General features: G+C 41.2%; 1 protein-coding gene across 1 annotated transcript in view; it reads right to left on the reverse strand.

Moving 5' to 3' along the window:
* LOC138386691 (collagen alpha-4(VI) chain-like) overlaps positions 1-9,105 on the reverse strand; it is an 89,456-nt gene extending 80,351 nt beyond the window's left edge. The window contains exons 1-3 of the mRNA XM_069473256.1: positions 9,030-9,105; positions 4,702-5,304; positions 696-1,283 (exon numbers count right to left, since the gene is read on the reverse strand). Of these exons, the coding sequence (XP_069329357.1) occupies positions 696-1,283; positions 4,702-5,304; positions 9,030-9,105 (1,267 nt within the window). The remainder of the gene's footprint in view (positions 1-695; positions 1,284-4,701; positions 5,305-9,029) is intronic.
* Between the last annotated feature and the right edge of the window lie 13,066 nt (positions 9,106-22,171).

Genomic DNA, 22,171 nt, shown 5'->3' on the forward strand with positions numbered 1-22,171 from the left:
GGAGAAGACACAGAGGGGAAAGTAAATCAAATCAAGCTCTCATGAGAAGTGGATATAAGAATGGTTCTGCGGGGGCAATATGAGAGGGGGAAGTACTGTGTTTATACTACCCTATATGTATTATACCTTCCCCTCCTCTATGTGGGACTCCATCACAAGCTCTCTCCTTCTGTAGCCAGCTGCCCTGTTGTCTGTTTTATTAGACTAAAGTACCTTTCAATTAATTATTCTTCTTCAAACAATGGAGGAGACAAGGGAAGTTAACAATGACTGAGCAGTTACTTTTTATACACTTTTTTCTGATTTAATCCTCCTTATCTATTCTACGAGACAAATGTTGTTATCTTCCTTGCACAGAGGAGAAAATTGAAGTGAAGAAGTGAAGCCACTTGTCTATGCTCACATAACTAGAAAGTGGCAAAGGCAAGATTATAAAACAGGGCTTCTAGCTTTCAAAACCCATGCCATTTCCTTTGAACAATGTGGTAAGATGTTCTTTCCCCTCTTTTCTAACCATGAGCACCCCAACCAGCCTTAGTCCCCAGCTCAGATGTCCCTTCCTCCAGGAAGTCCCCCCAGGTTTTCCAGTGATGGTGGGCATCCCTTCTCCTGCCCTCCCACTATACCCAGTGTATTCTGGCTCACTGTAGTGAAGTGGCATGGTTAGAATGCTGGGTTTTAACACAGCTTCTCACCTTTTATTTTACCCTCCACCGTGGAGCACAAAGTCTGAAGAATACTTCCCGAGAAATTCTGCAGGATGTTGAAGTTTTCAATGTTAAAGAGAAACTGCTCAAATGGCTCGCTGGCTATTTTTTGCAACTCCTGGACATCCTGGACATTGACTCCTACCACATACACAACAACTCCATCTTCTTTCAGCTGATCAGCTGCCTTCTGGGCCTCATCATTTGATTCCCCATCTGTCACCAGGATAACTATCTGAGGAACTCTGTCCTTGGCCCTGCTGCCAGCTGCCTCAGTCAAATAGTTAGTCCTGATAAATTCCAGGGCGCTCCCCGTGTTTGTGCCTCCTGTGCGGTAGGGTAGATTCTGGATCTTCTCCAAGACCATGCTCTTCAGAGGGTATTGATTCAGCTGAAAGGCTGGGTAGGTGTTGTCACTGTACTGGGCGAGTCCCACTCGGACCTGGTCACTGCTGATGTCAAGCCCCAAGACAACAGAATAAAGGAAGTTCTTAACCTTCTGAAAGTTCTGGGGTCCGATGCTGGTTGAGCTGTCCACTAGGAACACAATGTCCGCCAGGGCTGCTTCTCTGCAAGCTATAAGAGAGAGGGCAAAAGGGATGGGGGTCACTGGGTCTTCATCACTCAGAATGCTTAGAACCAATGGAGTGGGTTTAAACTGCTTAGAACCAATGGAGAAAAGAAAGCAATGGCAGACAGCCTATACTCAGTGGTCCTCAGACACTACTCTCACCCCAAATGACAGTGTGCTCAGAGAAGTGTCATCTCCCCGTGCCTTTCCTTCCCTCCACTCCGTTATCTTCCAAGGCTTCAGACATGCTCTACTGTTACTTCCAACCTTGAAATCCACTTGGACAATCCCTTGAATTTCATTAAAAATAAAAACACTCTTGTAAACTTAGCAGCATGCTGAGAAAGGGGATGCCCTCTTCCCAGTCAGAATAAGCCATCAGCCTCCTATCTTTTAACAAGGAAATCTAATCTCTAGGAGTATGCTGGCACCACAGGTCAGAAGGCTGGAGTATAGCCCATGTTCCTTGATTCATCTCATTGCAGCTCTGTCACTTAGTAGCCCCGTGACCTACTTATCACTCACTTCTTTGAGATTTCATTTTCTTCTCTGCAACACTGAAATCTTTACACCAACTCTCATACTCTTACAGAGGATGAAATAAGACAATCTACCATAGCAGAAAACATCAGTGCTCTGCCTGGGTCCTTTTGGATTTCTTTTTACCATTTCTGTGCACTGCTCTTTGGAAGACTTCCCTCTAGCTACTGGAGCTGCTTTGTTCACAATATGTAAAAGCCCAGATCCCTGCTTGATCCAGATTGAGAGTGAAGACCACTCTGAGGCATAACACACACTCTTGAGTTCCCCTGCAGGATCAGGCTACAGCCCTTTGTAGAACTTTTGCCTGAGATCACACACTTCCTTACTTTTCTCTACTCCGTCCTGCATAACACACATCCTTACTGCCTGCTGCCTTCCTACCCCCACTGGGAGCTCTTCCTTAGCAAATCATGTGTATCCATATCCTTGTCTCAGGCCCTGCTTCTGGGGAGCACAACCTAACACACCTGCTCTACTGGAATTGGACTGCTTTAAAAGAGCTGGTCTGCAGTGGATAACAGACTTAAACCTAAGGTGTGAAACTATTAGAACTCTAGAAGAAAATGTGGTAAAAACTCTTATAGACATTGGCTGAGGCAAAGAATTTATGAAGAAGACCCCAAAGGCAATCACAGCAACAACAAGAATAAATAAATGGGACCTGATTAAATTAAAAAGCTTCTGCACAGCCAGAGAAACTGTCACAAGAGCAAATAGACAACCTACAGAATGGGAAAAAATGTTCACATGCTACACATCCGATAAAGGGCTGATAACTAGAATCTATTTAGAACTCAGGAAAATCAGCAAGAAAAAATCAAACAACCCTATCGAAAGCAGGGCAAAGGACATGAATAGAAATTTTTCAAAAGAAGACAGGAAAATGGCCAAACAAACATATGAAAAAATGCTCAACATCTCTAATCATCAGGGAAATGCAAATCAAAACCACAATGAGATATCACTTATCTCCAGTGAGAATGGCCTTTATCAAAAAGTCCCAAAACAATAAATGTTGGTGTGGATGTGGAGAGATAGGAATACTCATACACTGCTGGCGGGACTGCAAACTAGTGCCACCTCTGTGGAAAGCAATATGGAGATATCTCAAACAGATACAAGTAGACCTACCATTTGATCCAGCAATCCCATTATTGGGCATCTACCCAAAAGAACAAAAGACATTCTATAAAAAAGACATCTGCACTTGAATGTTTATAGCAGCACAATTCACAATTGCAAAGATGTGGAAACAACCCAAGTGCCCATCAATACACGAGTGGATTAATAAAATGTGGTATATGTATATCATGGAGTACTATTCAGCTATAAGAAACAATGGTGATATAGCACCTCTCGTATTTTCCTGGATAGAGCTGGAACCCATTCTACTAAGTAAAGTATCCCAAGAATGGAAAAATAAGCACCACATGTACTCACCATCAGATTGGTTTCACTGATCATCACCTAAGAGCACATTTAGGAATAACATTAATCGGGTGTTGAGCAGATGTGGGTAGGGGGAGGGGATGGGTGTATACATACATAATGAGTGCGATGTGCACCATCTAGGGGATGGACACACTGAAGCTCTGATTTGGGGCAGGGGGCAAGGGCAATATACGTAACCTAAACTTTTGTAACCCCATAATATGCTGAAATTAAAAAAAAGTTAAAACAAAAAATTTCAGACAAAAATAAAATAAAATAAAAGATCTGGGATCAAGTTCCTAGCTCTGCCATCCGCTTGTGTTAACTTTGGCTTCAGTTTTCTCATCTGAATGATGCAAATGATAATACTAATTACCCTATGTATCTAACAAAGTTGAGATGATGGATCAGGTGGGCAATATAAACAAGTTTCTAAAACTATATGGCTCCACACAGTGGTAGTTGTTATTACTATGTAGATAAAACGTCTTTATAAACCTTAATGTGCTATATGAAAGTAACGTATACAATATTTATTTGTCCATACAAATACAATATTTCCACCACACACCTGCTGCATGAATGGGTCAAAAGTTTTTGCACTTCTTCCAATTCACCTACCCTATGTAGAAACACCAAAATAATGAAAACATCACAAAGGCTTTATCCTCTTGTGAGTTTTGATGGAGGCCACAGCATTCTTCTCTTTCTCTGCTCAAAGTTGTACGCTTTATTATGGAGTTTAGTGACTAATTTATAAAGAATTTTTACCAGTTTATGCCCTATCACCAATAGAAGTACAGAGTTGATGACAGATATAACATCATCACAGGTAATAACAGGTAATGCTATGAGCGCCTCTGGCTGGATAGGCGCTGTACCAAGCACTTTACTTGCAAAATTTGGCCAATGCTTTCAACTGTGAGACAGGAATTGTTATCCTGTGAAGAAAATTTAAATTCAGAGAGGCAAAGTGACTTGCCTAAGATGACATAGAAAGTGGAAAACTGGGATTTGAACCCAGATCTTTCTTTTCCCTAAATTTATCCCCTTAACCAGTTCATTATACAGACATACTGGCAATGAAATAAGCAACCTTCCCGGGGGATCTACTGCCTGTTTCCCTCCTCTCCTGGCAATATGGGTAAGTTAATCTAGGAACAATAATATCATCCTGGGAACAAATAAATTTTCATTTAAAAATGGACTTATACTATATTACTATATAGAACTAGCATAAGGCCCATAGGATTTACACAAAGAGCTGATAAGTCTTTGGTCAGTGATTGGAGATGAGCATAGAGTACAGACGCTTTAGTGAAATTTTAATTTTAAATTAAACATACACACATTGAAAATAAAAAAGGACAGTGGGAGGAATGAATAAGAGATAAAGCTTTGAGTTTCATGACTTCCAGATCAGAAATAAAAAGGGTAAAGCCTTTGTACCTGGAGAGATGTGGTCAACAGATTCAGCTGCCTTTGCCAAAGTAGCACAGAGCTCATGCCGCAGCTTCTGGGCCAGACTGCCCAGCCCAGAGAAGTTGGGGATAAAGGAGGTGAAATTCTCCTGGGGACTACTGGCAATCTCCCTGAGCTCTGCCCAAACTGCATCTCTGACGCCAACAGCATAAAGCAGGACGCCTGCCCTCCTTAATGCCTCGGCAGGTCCACGGACATGGTCCTCAGTCGGGCCACTGCTGATCACCATGGCAACCTGAGGCACCCCTTGGCTTGCCCGGCTCCCTGCTGCTTCCTGGAAGTGGTGATCTAGAATGAACTGCAGGGCCAGGCCCATCTTCTTGCCCCCAGGTTTAAACTGCAACTGCTGAATGTGTCTCAACACGTTGCCTTTGCGGCGGTAGGTGGAGAGCAGGAACTCTGAATGAGGCACGTCACTGTACTGGGCCAGACCCACACGGACGGTCTCTCTGCTGACGTTGAAGCTGTTCACTAGGATGTACAGGAAGTTCCTCACACTGCGGGCGTCTTGGGGGCTGATGCTGGAGTCCACCAGAAACACGACATCTCCCACAGAGGCCTCCCTGCAGACTGGGAAAGAGAGTCACTTTAAGATAAAACATTACAAAACTGACAGCTACTGGCTGGAATTCCATTTCTCCCAATTTAGTGCCTTTACACCCCACAGACCTACCTGCACAGCTCTCTGACGGTAGTCATGCACACAGCCCAGGCACACCACCAGCTTCCTTTGCCTCCTTATGCCACCCTCTTCCCGTGCTCACCTGCTCCCTCTGTTGCATTCCAACAGACATTCGACCCTTGAGTTGCATCCTCACCCTGGCTCTCCACTCATCCCTTGTGCTTAATGAAAGAACTCAGCTTTCTACGGTAGTGAGTGCTGCTGGTACCCACCTAGATCTGGCCGGCACACCTGTCCCCTAGCCACTTCAAGTGCTTCAGCTTACTGCTCACATCTGTGACTTTCTCCAGAAACCTGAGCTTGGCTGAAAGGAGTGGCCTCATCTGGGGACATGTGGGAAGTTATACCACCACCACCACCACCCTGGGTGGCCACTGTCTGATCAACATGGAGATACAAACACCCGGCCCACTTGCCTTCAGTGAAACAACTCTAGGGTGCTATTTATGCTCCATCACCTCTCATGACTCAGGCCAAGACCTATGGCCACATTCCTACTTGACTCCTTCCCTGACTCTATCTCACTTCTCTCATTGCCTTACAGATTTGTCCTAGAAAGCACTTTCTCAAAATAATGCACCCAAAATCCCTGTCCCCAAGTCTGCTTCCAAGGAACCTGATCTAAGACATCAGTTTTCCAGCTTTGACCTCTGCACTCCCTGGCCACCACCAGCCTCTTTTAGTTTGGCCCCTGGCATTCCCATGGGTGTGGCTCATATCTGTCCTTTGGCTCCCTGGACTCAAGTGCTGTGCAGCTGCTTCTCCCCAGCCCCAGCTACAATCCCAGGAACCTGCACCTCAACAGTGGCCAGGCCCACTGGTGCCCCACCTGGGCCCATCCTGGCCTCCAGCATAGAAGGGAGCAGACACCAAGTGGCCGCAGGACTTGAGCAAATCTCTAATCCCTCTGTTTCTCAGATCATGTCACTCTAGACTAAGGGATTGACCACATGACCTGGTCTCATTCAACTCAAACTTTGCTTTTCTGTGACAAGCAGCACAATGTGGACTAAGCACAGTGCACGTGTGGACAGAAAGAAGAAGAGGGAATTATGATTGATCTATTTCTCTGCAACCTCCATGATTTCTGCCCCCACCCACACACACCCCTCCCGATTTGATTATCTGTGATGGTGGAAGGAGAACATAAATTGATGATGAGAGGAGAAACAAAAGCAGAAACCAGCTAAAAATGGTTTTAGTTTAAAGTAGCAGAAAAGCCAAAGGATGATAATCCCATATTTGTTAAACACATCTTGCACTTTGTTTTGTGCCAAGAGGGTTAAAATACTGACCTGCGCTGACCCTGCACTATCCTTGAAGCCTCGTCTTTCTGCCCTCTCCCTCTGGGCTGGTCCTGCTCCGTCCCTGAGCCGCATCCTCCTGCCCTCTCTCCCTGCTCTCTGTTCCAGCGTCCTCGTCCGGTGTCTCCAACTTCCCACGCTCCCACTTACCACTGGACTCAACATGCCCCTCTTCCTTCCAAGTTTCTCTTTCTTTCTTCTTCTTCTTTTTTGGTAAATTCCCACAGAATCATGTTCTTTTATCTTGGTTTGTAATGTAACATTCATTATTGTGCTCATTTAATTGATGGCAATTTCCCCAACTAGACTCCGAGCTCCATGAGAACAGATAATCATATCTTTTGTTTGTTCACCACACGAGTATCTAGCAGAGAGCAGACACCCAAAATATATTTGAGGAAGGAAGAAATAGAGGAAAGGAGGGAGGGAGGGAAGGGACAGCACTTATAAAGAGGGAAATCCAGAACATTAATGAAAACAAGAGAATCAAAATCTTAGTGCTGTAAATAATCCTATGAGACTATGCAATGCAATAGTATAGCTGAGCACTGAAATGTAGCGAGTAAGACTGAGAAACTGAACTTTGTATTTTACTGGATTTTAATTTGTTTTAATTTAGATAGTCACATGTGGCTAGTGGCCACTGTATCCGACAGCACAAGTATAGAATAAGAAATCCAATTCAGACATCTCACAGAGAAGGAAAATAAGACCTAGAAAGGCAGAGTAACTCATTAGTTCATTCAAAGAGCCAGAATTCACTCAGGAGTGAGGTCTCCTGACATCCAGTTCATGCCCTGAACTGCCACAGAGATTAAATTAAAAACCATATACAGGCTGGGCGCGGTGTCTCACGCCTGTAATCCTAGCACTCTGGGAGGCCGAGGCGGGTGGATCGCTCGAGATCAGGAGTTTGAGACCAGCCTGAGCAAGAGTGAGACCCCGTCTCTACTAAAAATAGAAAGAAATTATCTGGCCAACTAAAATATACATATAGAAAAAATCAGCCGGGCATGGTGGCGCATGCCTGTAGTCCTAGCTACTCAGGAGGCTGAGGCAGTAGGATTGCTTGAGCCCATGAGTTTGAGGTTGCTGTGAGCTAGGCTGACGCCATGGCACTCACTCTAGCCCGGGCAACAGAGTGAGACTTTGTCTCAAAAAAAAAAAACAAAAATAACAACAACAAAAAAAAAAACCCATATACAGAACCAAAGACAATGTAAAAGTTTAAACAGAGAGGGCTGGGGGAAGTTGGTATAATCCAGGGACACTAAATTCACTTGTCACTTCTGGAGTCCTGAGTCTCACCTTTCAAAAGTTTGCCTAACCTTGGTCGTAAAGCCAAGTGGAGCCTGAGTGTGGAAAAGGCAGACGGAAAGTGGACTGCAGCTCCTGTGAGCTTTACTTTCCTCTGGCCCCCCCAAATGCAATCTTTCTGGGAGGAGAGAATTCAGTGACAGTTCCAGGGATGGCTGACTGGTTTGTCCCCTTAACATCTCTTTCAGGAGTGATCAAATGCACGTCTTGAAATGTTTCCCTGATCTTTCCGATCAGAAGAAACCTCACAGCTGTAGAATATTTTTGAGGCAAGTAAGTTTGTGTTCCCTCAGGTGCAACTTGAGAGATGTATTACATTTTCATACACTGTCACTTTATTAACCCCGCCACTTGTTCTTTGTAGTTTTAGAAGATGTTGGAAACATGAAAAGGCTGTCACAGCTTCTGTTCACAAGTGAGGGGAGCCAGAGCCGAAAGGAAAATTGAGAGAGTTGCATGTTTTTTCCCAAAAAATGACAGTCTGTGTAATTGTATTTGAATATTAAAACCTCACTATTGTCTCACCAGGGCTTCAGGCTACTCAAACAATCTTTTCTTGATGAGACTTTCATCTTGAAAAGTCCCAAGAATCTATTAAAATAACTGCAAAAAAATGCAGAGGTGTCACTGGCATTCTGTGAAACTATCCATCTTGCGATGACAATTACCCCTCAGAACAGCTCTTCAAAGAGAAAAGACAGAATGCATAACAGGCTCTTGTTTACAAAAGCATTTGAGAGCCTGATAACACATTCCAGGAGTATGATACTTTTTAATGTCTATTTTTTTGTCATTTGGGGTTAAGCATTGAAAAGAAAGTCAAATGCTGACCATTCACTAAAAGTTTCCGGATCCTGCCTAAATTCTCCTTCAAGGAATCAATTCTCTTTTGTTAATTATGAAGCTCCTGTCATATTTTCTGTCAAGATCGTCACTACCACTAGGTTCCCGGCAAGGTAATTGTTTTTGGCTTAAAGAATCCCATGCATTACCAATCCTCTGTGACTCGATGAAGCCAAAACTAGCTGCAAGGAAGACGATCCCCGAAAACATCTTCCAAGTCTCCATGCTCGATGTGTACCTAGAGAGAAAAAGAAATCTTGTAACTTAAAAATATACCTTTTTTAAATGGGTGTATCACATTGTATTTAATTATATCTCAACAAAGTAGATTTTCAAAGAAAACACAACTATGTCTTTCCCCAGACCAATAGAAGCTTTACAAAAATAAAGAGGGAAATGTTGCCACGTGGCTTCAGATGTGCAAGGAAAATGGTCTTCCTGACTCAACTAAGGAAGAATTTTGTAAACACTCAGTGTATACCTCATACTTCACTATTTAAAGTTGTCCACATGTGGCTGAAAAAGGAGAAAGCATGCAGGGCATGGGGTAGAACTTCCTTTTTACACATTTGGTGGATCATAAACATTTCTGGATGGTTTTGCTTATATTTTTATATAAGAGTTTGATGACCCGATAACCACTTGTGGCATACAAAAATATTCAAATATCTCGGGAGCACATCTGCCTGATAAAATCAGCCTGGCTTGAAAATATTTTACATGCTCCCAAAAAGAGCAGAACATCAGACTTCCCTCCCCAAAACTGGAATCCGTTTCCAAGGGTGTCCATAAAAAGTATCTACTCTCAATTCCATTTCTGCTTTTTGACTCTAAGAAAGTCCATTTGTTGAAAAATAAGAACAACATAGTAATCCCATTGAATGAGAGGTTCCAAGAGGAGCAGAGAATACTTCTTATATTCTTAGCCAAACAATCTTACAGCATCCTCAGCAGAGTGTAGTGGAGTTAAACACAGGGACTCTTGGAGATAAACTACCTGGGTTTAAATCCCAGATCTACTACTTAATAGTGGATCTTAGGCAAATTGCTTCACTTCTCTGTGCCTCAGTTTCCCCATTTGTAAAACAGGGGCAGTAATAGCACTTGTCTCATCGTTTTATCAGGATTAAGAGAGTTCATTATTTTAAAACATTTTTACCTATGCACATAGAAAGTACTCTTTAAGGTGTTTGCTAAATAAAATAAACCTTGGTGATCCGATGTATAAAAGTTTAAAATTCCCCCTAATTTGAAACTCAGAGTCAGCAGATATTTTGTTTTGTGTAATTTAATTTATATTGTTTGATATAATTCATTTGCCTGATTTAACTTTCACTTTCAATTGATTGCTGCTTTGTAAGTTATCTGCTAGTATCACTATGTTTCTCACCCCAAAACTGAGAGAGGCCCCAGAGTAGGTCTCATTCTGCTCATTTTATTGACAGAAATGGAGAAATTGGGTTCAAGAAAGTTTAAGTAGCCTACCAGGGCTACACAGCCATGCTCCGTCAGGACCAGCCCCTGCCCCCCGGGGACCTGACACCAGGTCCAGTGCCTGGCTGGACCTAAAGCACCTGCTTCAAACCCTTCAATGGAAATCTTCAAGTCCAGACTGTCACTCAACTCCTGAGGCTACTTTATGTCAAATGAAGACCTGTGAGAAATTTACCCTAGGGTAAAAATGTGAGCTCAAGCCCTAAGTACCTTTATCCACCAGTTAGGTCTTCAAAGAGCACCATTTGTGTCCAAAACACTGTATTAGGTGCTGCGGAGAATGGAATCATAAACTTTGCCTTTGTGCTTAGATAATCGAACACTGTATTTGGAGAGAGAAATTTTACATACCAGAAACAATAACAACTTTAGTAAACTTAAAGCACATTCTCTAAACAAATCAAAGAGTTTAAGCAAGAATCTCTACAATGTCTAAATCACTTTCCTGTCTTGCACCTTTAAATAGAATATTAAGTGGAAGCAATCATCACAATGCCCAGAAATGGCAGACACCTAACAACTGAGTTTCTCTTTCCAAAAATGTTAAGTATAACTATCCCACTTCCCTAAGGATACATCTCTACTGTTCATGCTCAATTTACTCCTTAAGAGGGATTGAAAGATGTTAGATAAATGAATCTATTTTATTAGTTATAACAATAGAAAATACCAGGAGAAGTCTGGACTTCAAAGGAAGCCCATGGGCCTTCATTATGATTTCAGCTTGGCCATCTGCTCTGCAGACTTGAGCAAGCCATTCTACCTTTAAGACTTCATGTGATGACTCTAGAGCAGCGGTCCCCAATCTTTATGGCACCAGGGACAGGTTTCATGGAACACAATTTTTCCATGGATGCAGGGGGAAAGTGAAGGGGCATGATTTTGGGATGATTCAGGTGCATTATATTTATTGTACAGTCAAACCTCTCTGCTAATGATAATCTGTATTTGCAGCTGCTCCCCAGTGCTAGCATCACCACCTCAGCTCCACCTCAGAGCATCAGGCGTTAGATTCTCATAAGGAGCCGCAACCCAGATCCCTCACATGCGCAGTTTACAGTAGGGTTCACGCTCCTATGAGAATCTAATGCTGCCACTGATCTGACAGGAGGCAGAGCTTATGTGGTGAGGCAAGTGAATGGGGAGTGGCTGTAAATACAGATGAAGCTTCACGTGCTTGCCCGCCTCTCACCCTCTGCTGTGCAGCCCAGTTCCTAGCAGGCCATAGACCAGTGCCAGTCCACAGGCTAGGGGTTGGGGACCGCAGCTCCAGAGGTCTTAGTACTGATTTCAGACACCTACAATATTGACCACTATATTACAAACATTCCTCAGGAAATTGGTCCAGTGTTTTTGTGTTAAATAGATGTGATATAATTCAACTTCTCTGTTCCTCAGTTTCTACATCAACCTCCCACTAGTGCCTCCTCCAGAAGACATATAAGTAATTCAAGAAAAGATATTTTAAGACTTTAAATATCCTATCCACCAATAAACTTTCACCCAGTGGTAAATAAGCGAATGCATGCATCTTAAAGAATAGGCTGTTCTAGTGGACTAAAGACTATATGAAAGCAAAGAGTTTGAGAGCTAGTTTGAAAGTGCCAAAACTGATCTAAAATAAATTCATGCATCATCATCATTATTATTATTGCAATGAAATATTACACTAAAATTTTTGAAATTTTGGGAGTAAAGTTAGATGAAATATAAAACTTTTAAGTAGGGTATCTACATTTTCATACCTCATTATGTCCTAATTGTTACTATTCATGCAACCAGTCATGAAATATAGGTGTTTTTGGCTAATGGTAAATAAAGCAGTAGAGCTCTTTATGGAAATATAGCAGGAAATTCAAAAGTTTATAAACATTTTGCATCTGTGCATGTGTACGTTGTATCAATGAAGAGTTAAATGTCTGTAGGTTGGCCGGGCGTGATGGCTCACTCCTGTAATCCTAGCACTCTGGGAGACCGAGGTGGGTGGATTGTTTGAGCTCAGGAGTTCGAGACCAGCCTGAGCAAGAGCGAGACCCTGTCTCTACTAAAAAAATAGAAAGAAATTATCTGGACAACTAAAAATATATACAGAAAAAATTAGCCAGGCATGGTGGTGCAGGCCTGTAGTCCCAGCTACTTGAGAGGCTGAGGCAGAAATATTGCTTGAGCCCAGGAGTTTGAGGTTGCTGTGAGCTAGGCTGACACCATGGCACTCTAGCCTGGGCAACAGAGTAAGATTCTGTCTCAAAAAAAAAAAAAGTCTGTAGATTAAGGACATAGTAGGTACATGATATATACTATTTTGTCAAGATGTTTGTATCTGATTTAAGCTGCTAAGAGGTTTTGCATTTGAACACATGGGGCTCACTGTGGAGGCAAGAAATAAAGTCATTAAATGAAATGTAGTAGGTAGGGGTAGCATAAAATATTGATACTTTCTGTATATAGCTCTAATAGTTTTGGGGTAGAAAGAGATTTCTCTTACAGTACATTGCTCAAATAGTTAACTAACTAGAACAATCTATTTTTTAAGATTCATTTATTCAATTAAAAAATTACTTTGCAACCACCGTTGTAATGATTGATTCAGGAAGAATCATCAAGGGTTGCTAAAACTATCAGGTAAAAAAGTTTGTTGGGGAGCAGGATATTAACATGGTCTCAAAATAGCTCCTGAAAAATGACTTAGAAATTACAAAGGGCAAAAATGTACCTCTACAATGGAGAAGCTTGATGGACATGAGTTAACAAAGTGATCAATTATATCAATAGTAATAGGATAAACCAACATCACAAACCTCCTAATGTTATGTGTGAGAAAACTCAACATCATTTATATAGTATTTCTCCCCAAAATCCATGACCTAAATCTAATAATGAGAAAACAATCATATAAACCAAGCCTTGTGGACAGTCTAAAAAAACAACTGGCCTGTGTTCCTCAAAAATATTAATGTCATAAAAGCTAAAGGACTCACTCAAATTAAAGAAGTCCAAAGAGACATGAAAAATAAAGGCAATTCATGATCATAGATTGGGAAAAAAGGTGCTATAAAGAAAATTAAATGAGACAATAGGTAAATTTTTAATATGGACTGAATATTATATAATGATGCTATGCCAATAATAATTTTCCTGGCTTTGATCATTGTGTTGCAGTCATGTAAGAGAATGTCCTTCTTATTAAGAAATGCACACTGATGCATTATGGGGCAAATGTTCAGCAAAATTATAATAATTCATAGACAGAGGAATAAAGCATTGCAATACTCCTACAACTTTCTTATTGAGTGTTTACTGTTTGCCAGACAATATATTAATATTAGATATTAGAAATAACAGATTAAACAGAACAATTTCTTTTCCTCAGAGAACTTGGAATCTAGTGGAAAGGTGGATGGATAAATTGCAGTATCCATCAATTTGGGAAGAGCAAAATAATATAGAAATCTATACAAGGTGCTGAGGAATACAGTGCGTGAGCACTTCTCTCCATCTGGGTAAAGCGTTTACACAGCAGATGATGCTGGAGTTAGGACTTGAAGGTTGAGTAGACATTTGCAGGTGAACAAGTAGAGAAAGGGAATTCCAGAAAGAACAGCGTGTACAAGGGCACCAGAGACATACTAGACACCTCAAATGGAGCCCACCCACAGCCTCAGGAGCTAAGGTTTGGAAGTGCTGGGGACTTGGTTAAGCCTTCATTGGAGGTCACACACTGGTGCTGTCCAAGCTCTTTGGGGAATGATAAGTCATGGAGACCATTCATTAGCTTTCTGAAGAAGTGGGCTAGAAGAGGGACCCGGGCAGAGTTCCTCAGTCTTCAACCATAAACTTCCTTAACTTCATTTATTTAGGTTATTAAGTACAAAATGTCCGATTTCTTTAAGTACTAAGTTTGACAGTTGATATCTCTGACATTTCACTTTGACACATGTTGTTTTATTTTTTACTGTGAAGGTGCATCCTCAGTCTTTCAAACGCATGGTTTTGTTTGTGATTATCTTTCAAATTTTTTTAGAGCAATTTTTGCAAAACCACGGAAAAATCAAAAATTTGTGTTATTTTCAAATATGAGTTCCATCGTGGAACCAGTGCAGTGCAGACAGCTTGAAATATCAACAAAGTGTTTGGGACGAATGTGGCTAAAAATGCACAGTATGTCAATAGTTTGAGAAGTTCCGTTCTGGTGAGTATTCTTGAAAATGATCCACATGGGCAACCTGAGTCCATGTGATGAGCTGAAAGCTATAGTGGAAGCAAATCCATCTCAGCCTATGAGTGAATTAGCAGCAAGGTTTGATGTTACTGTTCCAACAGTATTGGACCATTTGAAACAAATGGGCAAGGTAAAGAAGCTGGATAGATGGGTACTGCATGAATTAAATGAGCATCAGAGGAGAAATCGCCTCGAAGCTTGCCTCTCTTTGCTGTGTCAACATAAAGGCGAACCATTTCTACACCGTATCGTTACATGTGATGAAAAATGGATCCTTTTTGACAATCATAAGCATTTGGCGCAACGGTTGGATAAAGATGAAGTGCCAAAACATAGTCCAAAACCGAATCTTCATCAAAAAAAGCTAAATGGTGTCTGTTTGTTGGTCCAGCATTGGTATTATCCACTACAGCTTCATGAAACCTGGTCAATCGATTACAGTGGATGCCTACTGCAACCAATTGGGTGAAATGATGAGGATGCTTCTGATTAAGCAGCTGAGATTGGTCAACAGACAGGCCAATCCTCTGGCAAGACAACACTCGACCACATGTCACACAAACAACACTGCTCAAGCTACAGAGGCTGGACTTGGAAACTCTGTGTCAGCCACTGTATGCACTAGAGCTTGCACCAACTGACTACCACTTCTTCCAGGCTTTGGACCACTTCTTGCAGGGAAAAATATTGAAGTCTCAACAAGCTGTGGAAAAGACCTTTCATGATTTCATCGCCACTCACTCTCCAGCCTTGTTCACTGCTGGCATAAGCAAGCTACTGTTAAGATGGCAAAACTGTGTCAATAGTTTAGGTGCATACTTTGATTACTTGTACTGCTCCTTGTTTGAGATATAATAAACTAAACTTTTGATTTGAAATCGAACATTTCATATTTAATGATGTATTATTAAATCATCAGTGCTTTATTTATCAGTTGGACTCCTCAACTATAAAATGAAAAGATTCCGTCTGTAATGCTCTATGCCAGTGGCTCTTAAACTTAAGCATTGCATCAGAATCACTCAGAGGACCTGTTAAAACCCAGCTTGCTGGACCCCACTTCCAGTTTTCTGATTGAGTAATTTTGGGGTGGGGCCTGAGAATTTACCTGATGAGCTGGTCTAAGGGACCACAGTTTGAAAACCATTCTTCTGTGCATTTACTATGCAATGACGGTTCCTGCTCAGGCAGGTGTCTGCTCCACCTGCCTTCAACAGCATCTCTAATTCCACATGGGGAAAACTGAGTGTCTATTATCAAGTAAGTGAGGAAAGGGAAGAGATTATTGATTTTAAAATGTTTATATACGCATGGCTGAGGTAAGCAGATGCTTCAAAATACTTGGATGAAAGACCCAATGCAAATGTGCAAAATTAATTTAACACATTTTTTTCAATTTTCTTTCTATTTATACTGTATTGTCCAAAATCCAGAGTGTCCTATCTTTTTTTTTCTGGTCATTTTAACAGAGTTATTATAAGCACTGGATTTTTGGCTTTCTTAGAAGATAGTCTTACAGTGTACCACACCTGGGCAGGAAGCTTCAGAAAGCAAACAAATGATTAAGGAACATGAACAGATTCTCCTGTATACATCACATTAGAGTCCACACAGCATGTTTGACAGAAAAAAAAAAAAAACCTAAAGTTTAGTTTTAGTTTTAACCTATTGCATAAATATTAACATTTCCTTTCTGTGCCCATTCACAAATCTTACAACAGCTTGGATATACATACAACTTTGTTGTAAAACATTTGAGGGAGGCTGTGTCAAACATTTTAATGACAATTAATGTGTCAGGAAGCTCAGAAAAAAAAAAAAACAGGATGCAGAATCTTAGAGGCTTCCTCCAGAGAGGGCTAAGGATTACAATGCCAGAGTCCAGGAAAGCTCTGTGCAAAGTAAAAAACAGTTGCTGATGGCTATGACACTCCCATCGGCTGTGGTAATTACGAGATTGGCACACAATTAATTTGTGAGGTGTTTAAAATTTTAGAACAGAACAGAATCTCAGCTGTTGGAAGTTTTTAACCATTCTAGGCCCTCTTCATGTCCTGACTTGTCTGGTTTCCCATAATGCCCAGTTCACACATCAATCATACCATTTGCTAAGAGTGGCATCAGCAAGATGGTGGACAAGAGGTATCTAACTTGTCCCCTTTGCAGAAAGGACCAAAACAACAAATAAACAAATACATTCTGACCAGAGTGTATATCAAAGAAGAGTACTAGAGTACAGCAAGGGAATGGTGGGGACCCTGTGGTGTACAGAACCTCAAGATGGCCACATAGAGAAGGGAAGAAAATATCTCCCCTCCCCCACCCCATCCTCCCAGTTGGAATCTGCTTAGAACCATGGAGGACTTCTCCCTGAGGGAAAGGTAAGCAGGAGAACCCAAACAGTCCTCATCACTGACACAGACACCTGCAGTCTTCATTACTGGAGAATCCTGCAGTCCTCACGGGTCCTGAATCTGGCCTAGGGAGCTACCTGGAGTTCATATGGCTGCACTACTCCAGAGAAAGAGCCTACCCCTGCATGGTCTAAGCTGCTACTGTGCTGCATCATCTTAAAACCAGAGTCATTGCTAGAGTGCACCCCACTCTGACGGCTGGTACCCACTGCATCCCTCCGTCCCTGAGGATCTGCTGTCATTGCACCATGTTCACACACGTGGTAGTGCACCATTCCCTGGCCAAGCTGCTGCAGCTCCCTACCCTCTGGGAACAAGCTGCCTAGGAGGCACTCCATCTCCCCCATCCCAGTAGGGCAGCTGTACCTCCAGTGCCAAACCAACCTGGTACCCTTCCCCCTAGGAATAGACCCTGGAAAGCAGCTGCAACCCCAGTGCCCAAGCCCACAAGGCACTCTGCCCTCTAAGGAACAGGTACTCAACCCTAGTGAAGAAACTACCCTTGAATCAGCAGAGCAGCTGTACCTCCACCCCAGCACTAAACCAGTGCCTCAACAGTCTACCCCACCATGGATCAGAGCTTTGACTCAAGGGAACAACTAGAACTCTGAAGCTTAAGGCCATGTGGTGCTCAGCCCCTCAGAGACCTGGAGCCTGTCCTAGCAAAGCAACTGCACCCCCCAGTGCCTGAGCTGATATGGCACCCTACTCCCAGGGAAACAGAGCCTTGACTGAGTTCTAGGTTGAACAGCTATAGTGCCTTACCGCCCTGGATCTGGACCAGCCCTCCAGAGTCTGAGCTGCTAAGGTGCCCCACCTCCCTGGATAGTGGAGCCATTACTACACTGCTCCTCATCCCCCAGAGCCCAAGCCACACCTGTACCCTGCTATTCCTGGGTCCCTGATGCCACTGCACCTAGCCCCATAGATCCTGAGCTACTGCTGTGTCCCCCCACTCCAGAGTCCAGAGTCACAATTACATAGTACCACCTCTCCTGGTGCCCAAGTTGCCAGGGTGCCTTGTTGGCTCTGGTACCCAAACTGCAGCTATGCCCTGTTCCCTGAGGCCTTAGTTTCTAGAACATCCCTTATTCCTTGGAGCTATGCCAGTGCTGCACCCTGACCCCCAGGATCAGAGTCACAGCTACATTCCTGCCCCCTGGGCCCAAGCTACTGGGGAGTGCCTCAGAGTCACAGTCCTCAGCTTAGTGGGAGAGCTGTGTCTACTTGTGCTTTAGAGAGTGAACCTGTGCCCAGTCACAGGTACCACGGTAGTTTAAGAAGGCACTGAGCCTAGGACCCAGCTCCATAGTCACTTCAAGCCCTTGTGCCCTGGAACACAGCACCACTGACCCAACACCAATAGAGGTTCCCTCAGCTAATTCTTCCCACTGTGGCAAAAATAAGACCAGAAGGACCTCTAAGGCCCTTGCCACCAAGAACCCCAACAACCTACCCTATCACCATCACTGCCACAAAATCCACAAACTCCTAAGCCACTAAGGTGCTGATAGGCATCACTGACATTGATCACAGTTGAAGAAGCTGCACAGACTACACTACTGTGTCCACTTAGAACCAGAGCCAATGCATCCTGCCCAACTGACACCCTAGGACACATCTGCAGGTGAAAGTCTTTCTCTACAAAAGCCACTCTAAAATTAGAAGAGGAAACTCTTCCACCAGATGTGCAAACATAAATGCAGCAACATAAGAAATGTAAAAAAGCAAGGAAGGAAACATGACACTGCCAAAGGAACACAATAATTCTACAGTAACTGATCCCAAAGAAATGGGAATTTACAAACTCCCTGTAAAAGAATTCAAAATAATGATCTTAAGGAAATTCAGTGAGATATAAAAGAATTCAGATATACACAATTCAATAAAATCAAGAAAGCAATTCATAATCTTAATAAAAATTCAACAAAGAGACAGATATCATTAAAAAAGAACCAAACAGAAATATTGGAGCTGAAGAAGGCGATGAATGAAATAAAAAAATATATAATTGAGAGCTTCAACAGCAGACTAGATCAAGCAGAAGAATCTTTGAACTTAAAGTCAGATCTTTTGAAATAACCCAGTCAGGGGGAGGATAAAAGAGAAAGAGAAGGAAAACTAGTGAAGAAACCCTACAGGACTTTTGGGACACCTTAAGTAGACAGATATTTGCATTATGGTAATCCCAGAGGGAGAAGGGATGGAGAAAGGCACAGAAAACTTATTTAACAAAATAATTGCTAAAGAGTTCCCAGTCATTGGCAGAGACATGGACATCCAGATCCATGAAGCTCAAAGACTCCGAAACAGGTTCTACCCAAATAGGTCCTTACTGAGGCACACCATAATCAAAATGTCAAAAGACAAAGAAAATTTTTAAACCAGCAAGAGAAAAGCAGCAAGTTACATACATGGGAATTCCCCTTAGACTATCAACAGATTTCTCAGCAGAAACCTGCAGGCCAGGAGAGAATGAGATGATATATTCAAAGTGCTGAAAGAAAAAAAAAAAGCAGGCCAAGAAAGCTATACCTAGCAAATCTGTCCTTCAGAAATGAAGGAGAAATCAAGTCTTTCCCAGACAAGCAAAAACTGAGGGAATTCATCACCACCAGATGTGCCTTATAAGAAATGCTTAAGAGAGTGCTTCAACTGGAAATAAAGGGATGATTATTACTATCATGAAAACATAGTACTCATGATAGTACTCATGATAGTAATCATGAAAGTACAAAACTCACTGGGAGAAGCAAATTTATAATCAAATTCAGAATACTCCTTTATTGTAATGGTGGTATATAAATCTGTCAAATATCTAGTATGAAATTAAAAGTCAAAATGGTAAAAAAAAAAAAAACCTGTAGCTAAAATAAGTTATTAAGGAATACACAATATAAAAATATATAAATTATAACAACAAAAAATAAATTGGGGAGAAGGGTAAAAGTCTAGAGTATTTGTATGGAACCGATGGTAAATTGTTGTCAGCTTAAAATAGTTTATTATAAGATGTTTTATGTAAGCCCCTTGATAACCACAAAACAAAAAGACTACAGTAAATACACAAATAAGAAAGAGAAAGGGACCTGGAGCAGTGGCTCATGCCTGTAATCCTAGCACTCTGGGAGGCCGAGGTGGGAGGATCACTCGAGGTCACAAGTTCGAGACCAGCCTGAGCAACAGTGAGACCACGTCTCCACTAAAAATAGAAAGAAATTATCTGGCCAACTAAAAATATATTTAGAAAAAATTAGCCGGGCATGGTGGCACATGCCTGTAGTCCCAGCTACTCAAGAGACTGAGGCAGTAGGATCACTTAAGCCCAGGAGTTTGAGGTTGCTGTGAGCTAGGCTGACGCCACGGCACTCTAGCCCGGACAGAGTGAGACTCTGTCTCAAAAAAATAAATAAATAAATAAAATATAATAAAAAAGAAAAGAAAAAGAAATAGAAAGAAAGGAATCAAGCTGACCACTCGGAAAATTACCAAATCACAAATGTAGGCAAGAAAAGAGGAAGAAAGGAAAAAATGATCTACAAAACAACAAGAAAAAAATTAACAAAATGGTAGGAGTGAGTTCTTACCTATTGATAATAACCTTGAATGTAAATGGATTAAACTCTCCAATCAAAAGACATGGAATAGATTTTTTAAAAAATCCAACTATATGCTGCCTACAAGAGACCCATTTTAGCTTTAAGGATACGCATAGGCTGAAAGTGAAGGGATGGCTATGCTTATATCAGAAAAAATAGACTGCAGGTCAAAAACTGTTACAAGAGACTAAGGTCATTATTTAATGATAAAGAGGTCAATTCATCAAGAAGACATAGTAATGGTAAATATATCTGCACACAACATCGAACATCTAAATATATAAAGCAAATATTAATGGACACAGAGAAAAAAGTAGATAGCAATACAATAACAGTAGGGAAGGTTAATATCCTACTTTCAACCATGGATAGATCAACTAGACAGAAAATTAACAAGGAAATACTGAACTTGAACTACACTCTAGACCAAATGGACCTAACAGACATATATAGAACTTTCCATCCAACAGCAGCAAAATATACATTCTTCTCTAGCACGCATGGAACATTCTCCAGGATAGATCATATGTTAGGCCACAGGCAAGTCTTAACAAATTCAAGAATAATTGAAATCATATCTGGTATTGTTTCCAACCACAACAATATCAAACTAGAGATCAATAACAGAAGGAATCTTGGAAAATTCACATATATATGGAGATTAAACAACATGCTCCTGAACAACCAATAAGTCAAAGAAGAAATCAAAAATGAAATTTAAAAATATCTTGAGACAAGTGACAATGGAAACACAACATAGTAAAACCTATGGGATGAAACAAGAGCAGTTCTAAGAAAGAAGTGTGTAGTAGTAAATGTCTGCAACAACAAAAAAGATCTCAAATAAATAGCCTAAGATTATGCCTCAGGGAAGTGAGAAAGGAAGAACAAACTAAACCCAAAAATAGCAGAAGGAAGTAAATAATAAAGATCAGAACAGAAATAAATCAAGAACTGAAAAAACTGTTTAAAAAAATCAATAAAACCAAGAGCTGTTTCTTTGAAAAAATAAACAAAATCAACAAACCCCTAGCTAAACCAACAAAAAAGGAGAAAAGACTGAAATAAATAAAATGAGAAATACAAGTGGAGACGTTACAACAAATACCTCAGAAATGAAAGAAATCATAAGGGACTATTAAGAACAATTATATGCCAAAAAATTGAATAACCTAGAGAAAATAGATAAATTCCTAGAAAAATATAACCAAACAAGACTGATTCAGGAAGAAATAGAAAGCTTGAACAGATAAATAACAAATCAAGTGATTGAATAAGTTATTTAAAACATTCCTACAAAGGAAAGTCCAGGACCAGATGACTTCATGGCAAAATTCTACCAAACACTCAAAGAATTATTACCAATACCTCTTAAGCTCTATCAAAAAAATAGAGCTAGAGGGAATACTTGCAAACATGAAGTCACTATCATCTTGTTTCCTAAGCCAGACAAAGACTCTACAAGAAAAGAAAAGTACAGGCCAGTATCTCTGATAAACATTTGTGTTAGTCTGTTTTGCATCGCTGAGGCATTTTTATTCAGAAAGGCTGCCTATAATCTGCTA

Source organism: Eulemur rufifrons, chromosome 7 (assembly GCF_041146395.1).
Source record: "Eulemur rufifrons isolate Redbay chromosome 7, OSU_ERuf_1, whole genome shotgun sequence".
Lineage (NCBI taxonomy): Eukaryota > Metazoa > Chordata > Mammalia > Primates > Lemuridae > Eulemur > Eulemur rufifrons.